At 39.1% G+C, this 6,349-nt stretch overlaps 1 protein-coding gene across 1 annotated transcript; it reads right to left on the reverse strand.

Annotated features, from left to right (window-relative positions):
- Nucleotides 1-1,463: 1,463 nt before the first annotated feature.
- On the reverse strand, nt 1,464-3,410 carry mrpl51 (mitochondrial ribosomal protein L51). The gene is made up of 4 exons (XM_028424519.1): nt 3,244-3,410; nt 2,986-3,089; nt 2,049-2,156; nt 1,464-1,856 (listed from the first exon to the last, which is right to left on the reverse strand). The coding sequence occupies exons 2-4, from the start codon at nt 3,074-3,076 to the stop codon at nt 1,660-1,662; spliced, it is 396 nt and encodes a 131-aa protein (XP_028280320.1). The 5' UTR covers nt 3,077-3,089; nt 3,244-3,410; the 3' UTR covers nt 1,464-1,659.
- Nucleotides 3,411-6,349: the final 2,939 nt, after the last annotated feature.

Below are 6,349 nucleotides of genomic sequence, written 5' to 3' on the forward strand. Positions count from 1 at the left end.
TGCAATAATGCGTCTCTCCTCCTGCATTCTCTACTTGGACTCGTAACGACAGTGCGGCACCCCTCCCCTCCCGCTCCCCATCCTCCCTCTCTCTCCCCTCACACTTTGCAGTACTGCAGCTCTCAGAGCCGGATAGGGCGGCGGGACGACACTGCGGTACAGTGAAAGCCTACAGAGTGTTGACTCGACTGTTTCCTCCCTGGCCTGGGATTCTCCCTCCCCCCTCCTCCTGCCCGTCTATTACATTTCCCTTTGCAAAAGGTCTTGTTACGGCCCAGCAGAGTCTCTGTGCTGTGTATTTATTTTAAATAATTATATAGTTTAGTTTTTTTTTTAGTATTTAGTTAAATTAATGCTTACAAACTCATTTTGATGGCATATCAGCTCATAACTGTGCCTCCTTCACACCCTAAGCGCAGCGTCTGTAACAGCTCTGTGTAACTCCTGTCCCTTGCAGGAACCGGAACAAACACAGAACTACACATGACCTGCTTTACATCAGACACACCTCATTAGAGGCCTAAAAAGTACAGCTGAGGTTGATATTCCCTGATCACTGATCAGACGTTACGGCAGAGCCAGTGAATAAATCAAAGAGCATCTTGTCTGAGGAAACAAAAAATAACAAGGAAGAAAGTAACCCAGAGAATATCAGATGAGCTGTCTGCAGCTGAAAGAGGAAAACAGCCATGTTGCTGTTGGATTAGTACAGTGGCCTGTATAGCAGTACGTCTTTGTATGTGTGTAAAGCGAATGAATAACATGGATTTAGATGTTTTGTGTTTGATGTTGGGTTTTATATATATATATATATATATATATATATATATATATATATATATATATATATATATATATATATATGCCCAGCTGTATAATGGGTGCCTTTGTGGACCTTAAGTTGTTTTCATTGATCAGAATGCGCATTCAGCACAATTTAGTGAATCCTTGATATTTACTACAGGTTAGAAAGTTAACTGAATAACTTGAGAGGTTATAAAACTAGAGTTAAGGTATTCCAAACAACTTTCTTATTGTTTGTATTTGCACCTGCAGATTAGTTATGACTCCCTGGAAGACAGGTGTTTGTGTTCAGCATTTTGAGAGCCAGGCCTGAACACATTTTTGACAATTTTTGGTGTCCACATCTTTAACTGGATCGGCAATATAAAACAAGACAGGCCTCATCACAGTGGAGGCTGTAACAGCAGCATGTTACTGCCCATCGTTAATAGTAGTTACAAAGGAAAAATATAAAGTCAGCAAATAATTAACTTTAACCCTTCCACTGACTTTTGTATCAAAACTTTATTTTAATGGTTCTTGCCCTGAACTCTTTTTCTCGCCTCTGAACTATGTGGGTTGAAGCCTCTTCTCAGGTCTGACCTGACTACCTCACTGCTGTCTGGATGCTTACAGAGTTTTGACTTTAGGAGAGAGAACACAAAAAAACACAAAAAAAACACAGTCCTTTCAAGTGATGTATTTTGGATCTGTCAAGCAAATCAGCAAAAAACCCTCAGACAGCATTAATAAGGTACATAAAGTGTTGTTTCTGATAACTTAGAAAAAATAACACATAGCACAGAGACAGTATGAAATCAAACCATTCGACTCTTACAGTCCATGTAGGCTGATTGTCTGCTGTGTTGTTCAGCATTAGCGGTGTTTGCCAGTGCGATTCATGCGTTTGTAAAGGAAGCGGATCCTCTTCTCCAAGTTGTGTCTGTCCTCAGCGAACATTCTGTCTCCCACCATCTTCTTCTTTCTGATGAGACGCTGCAGCTCATTACCTCTGAAAGCTTTCAACCAGCAGGGGGCCACGATTAGGTCTTTGGGATGAGCTTTAAAGTCCCCTGCAGACACACAGTGTAAAGGATCAGTGTCTGCATATTTTATATATGAGAAACAGGACAGAAGACAAGTGAAAGTGGGAAAAGCCCAAAAGAAACAGGATAGGGTTTAAAACTTAAAAAGCACAGTCAGAGTTTTCAATCAATCTACTATGGATTTCATCTTATATATATAACAAACTGCAGTGCACTTACCTAATATGCCTATATTATCATATACTCCATACATGCTCCTCTTCTCATTCCACCTGTCCACCACTTTAGGCTTAGGAATAGCATGCATCCTGATCTGGCAGCATGTACCTGAAAACATGTCAGCATTGAACCACTGATTCCAATTTGCATTTATATTACATTAAGTACCACAACTATTTACCACAAGCTTATTTTGATAAATCCATCATGAGTCATTTGACATAAATTCATTTTATAATGAGAATCTTTGCTGTTTTAAGTTACTGTATATTGGAAATTTGGGTTTTAGACCACAGACTGACAAGACCACTTCTATATGTAGATTCAAAGGGCAGACAGATAAAATTAGATCTTCAAAAGAAGAATCAGGCCATCTCAAATAACCCTGGGCCATGCCTAAATTGTGCTATATTGTCTGTCGTTGCTTGTCTTTTTTTTTTCAAAGTCAGCTTTATTGTTAAATCTGGTATATGTGCTGGACATACAGAGAATCGAAATTGCGTTACTCTTCACTCCGCAACATATAACTAAAAACTAAAGATAAATATAAAGTGTAAAAAAATGTACCTACAATAAGGCGCACACAAAATTCAAGGCACAAAATGAAAATGAATGAAATGTCTTCTCTCTCCTTTCCTCTCAGGCATCTCTCTCCTTTTTGTAGCAATGTCTGTGTACAGAGCTGTTACGTTTTTGAACTAATGGTGTCACCACCCCTCCCTGTGTTTATGCTTTCTTAAGATGGAAAGTCGCCCACCCTGAAGTCGTGATTAAAGTTTTCCTCTCCCTTCAATCAATATTAATTCTAATATTAAAATGCTGGCCTTCCTATGCAAAGTGCCCTGATAAAGGAAATAAACCTAACTTAATCTGTTCCTACTGTAGGAGCACAAAAAGCAAACTGGTTCAGAGCAAACGTGGTAGTGATGGTGCAGACCTGTAGAAATGGTCCTGGTAGACTGCAGCAGAGTCCCAGCAGACTGACACAATGAAGCTCCAGCTCTCAGCAGACCGCGGAGCACAGACATGTCCGACGTTTTTCTACAAAGTAAAATTAAATGTTATGAACTTGATGTTTAACATGCTTCCCCCCCCCATTAACACAAGTTGTTTCCTATGAGCTCTTTACATTGACCCCTAGCTTTAGCTTTAGCTAGCACGTTAAATCAAAGACAGTAATATTTATGACTATTACCTGGTTCTACGGTTATGCAGAATCTCATACAAGTTGGATCCCGTGTTACTGTTATAACGACGCTTGAGCTGTGGAGATGTAGCACTTAAAAACGTCTGTTATTGACGCTTCAACACGCTTTTTGTGGCCGCTTCCATCTTCCTTCTACTCTTTGTCCCACAATGCAACGCGCCACTACCGTAGTGTGGCTAGAGCGGCGCAAAGACAAATCGTTTTTAGCTGCATTTTCAGTTCGATGTATACCCGGTAGAGGGAGACAGTAGGTGCGTCAAATCCACTGATAAATAGAAAAGTGTAGTTGACAGAAACTGCCTACTTCAACAGAAGATTAGGTTTGATCACTTTTGTGAATCAAAATGCACATTTTGTTAAATGTTCAAATTTCAAGTTTCTAACTGCATCGTGATACTGTAAATTATTAGAAAGAAGAAAATAAGTCGAGTGACCTTTTTTATGAATAAAAGTTTGCACAATTATCACCCCCCTGAACTCAACACAATGAATTCTTTATAGACCTTGCATTGTTTATAAACAAGTGTGTTTCTTTAGCCTTTTAAGTAATAAACATTTGTTGTAAGACAATACAATTCAACTGCAAGTAACAATTTGATCAAAATCATAATTATTGCCAGAAGGTAGAACAAAGCATTACTCATTTATCAGAGTTAATTAGTGACATGCTGCTGAACCCACAGACACACACTCTCACACTCATGCACGCACACGTCAGATGCTGATACTTTCAGTCTTACTGTTGTAAAGATGTGGATGGAATACTTACCCAGTTTCAAAGAAAAGCCTAGCAAAGCTGATCTTTGTCTATATTTCATTATTGCTATGGCGTCACTGAATGTGTGGAAATTTAGCCCCAACAATACATTATTAAACATTAGGTTCCATTCACTCTTATCATAAACACACTACAACAGGCTGTGGTGAGAAGGCTTGTGATGTTACTCTAAGCATGCATGCAGGGTGTGTGCACACAGAATAATTATTATAATAATATGTATCTAGGCAAACCTTGCATATTTGTAAAATAAAAATATTATCAGTAAAACATGCAGACATAATTTTTAGAATTATTAATGTTGAGGTGACTCACACATTCTGAAATTATGTGGCAGTCATTCTAATCAAATGACATAGATAGCTATTTTGGAAATACATTGTTGTGTTTGCACTTTCCATCACAGATACATATCATGTCCTCCTCATGCAGCTCTCAGCTTCAGCGCCGAAAATATGCTGACATATGAAAATTCAAAAATTTCTCAGCAGAGCAGCATTTTTTTTTAATTTGTGCTCTGCTTCCTCTGCCAGTAAAACCCAGTGGAACGTTACAGATCATCACCTCATTATGTAGAACACAGGATTTTAATCAGAAGAAATAAGAATAATGAAGATATCAGTGTAGAACAGAGCAGAGACAAAGCAGTGAGAACTTGCCACAGGAACAAACTACTCATCATCTAAACTTCTACAGAAGAAGTCTAATTTGACTATTTTCCAGTGTCATCCTTATTAACATACTCATCTGCATCCCTTTAAGCTCAGAACTCAGAGAGTTTCCACCAGGGCCATTTTACCTTACAGTATCTTTCAACCTCATATTCAGATACAGTGAAGGTGCTTACCATTAGCTGTAGGAAAGACCACCACACAGTGAGTGACACACACATGCCCCTCACTGCTCCTCACACACACACACACTGTGTTGCATGTTCACAGAACAATGTGACTGACTTCAAATTTAAATGATAAAGCTCTGGCTCAGAGTGGAGGAGATGAGAAGTGAAAATGTCTCCACTTGGTGAAGAAAAACAGCTTTGAAGTTTCACCTACACACTTCTCAGGTGTGTGATTTTCTCATAGAACCTAGATAGATAGATAGATAGATAGATAGATAGATAGATAGATAGATAGATAGATAGATAGATAGATAGATAGATAGATAGATAGATAGATAGATAGATTCAGTAGACTATAATAGATCCATCACAGTTGTGCGTTGTTGTAGTTTTTTCAACTCTCACAATACCCATAGATGAATATACAGTACTTGAACAAAACATGCACATATGTAACATCTGATATCTGATATGATGATATCTGAGATCCTGAAGTTATCAATAAAGAAAAAAGCTCTTAAAGCAGCCAATTTCTTTGAATTTATCAACAACAACAGTCTGATACAGTTCAGTGAAGTTCTGTGCTCTAATTCATTGAAACAGCATTTGCCTGGGAGTGTAGGCCTGTTCCTTCTTCACTCACAGAGTTGACGAATAGGAAAACAGAAATGAGACTGGAGGCTGTGATTCACTTTCAAGAGTATCTATCAGAACAACACACCATATTACTAAACATTCTCACTCTGGTGATGGTGATGATGATGAGACTTCTGGTTGCGTTAGCTAGCGGTTGTAGACGTAACTACCTGGCAGTGACAGCGTAGTAACGGGGTGGTTTTGGTGTTGCAGATTTGCCATTTCGGTTTCAAGGCAACACAAATAGAGCTTCCGTGAAAGATGCTGAAGATGTTTGTAAACAAGAAACATTGACAGAAGTGTGTGAAAAACATTATTTAGCTCACTGTTAAAGGGCAGCTATGGGTCAGGTGGTCATATCATTCAACCCCCCACTGATGTGTTCTTGGGCAAGAAGCTGCTCCCAGTGGTTGCACCATTGGTGTGTGAATGTGTGTGCTTGTGTGCATGAAAGGGTAAATGTGAAGTTGTGTAAAGTGCAATGAGTACCTTTGAGCAGGTAGAAAAGTGCTCTGTAAGTACAGATCATTCACCATGTCTGTTTTTTAAACAGAGGGTTTAGTTTGAACACACAGTTTGGCTTGCAAACTAAATAATGTCAAATATTTGTAGAGAGAATATTTGATGTTAAAATAGAAGGAAACAGATAAAAGCAGAGAGAATCCGTGGGAGGAAGTGGGACTCCCTGTTTACATCTCTGTCTTACAGTTTCCAGGCTGACAAAGACGCACCGCATCAAAGTGTGGCTTGTAGCTGAAGTCACATGATCAGCAGAGGAACTACCAAACGCTCCTCCTCCATCAGCGCCCACAGGCTCACATATATACAGAGAACACGTC

The sequence above is a fragment of the Parambassis ranga genome, chromosome 16 (assembly GCF_900634625.1).
Source record: "Parambassis ranga chromosome 16, fParRan2.1, whole genome shotgun sequence".
Taxonomy (NCBI): domain Eukaryota; kingdom Metazoa; phylum Chordata; class Actinopteri; family Ambassidae; genus Parambassis; species Parambassis ranga.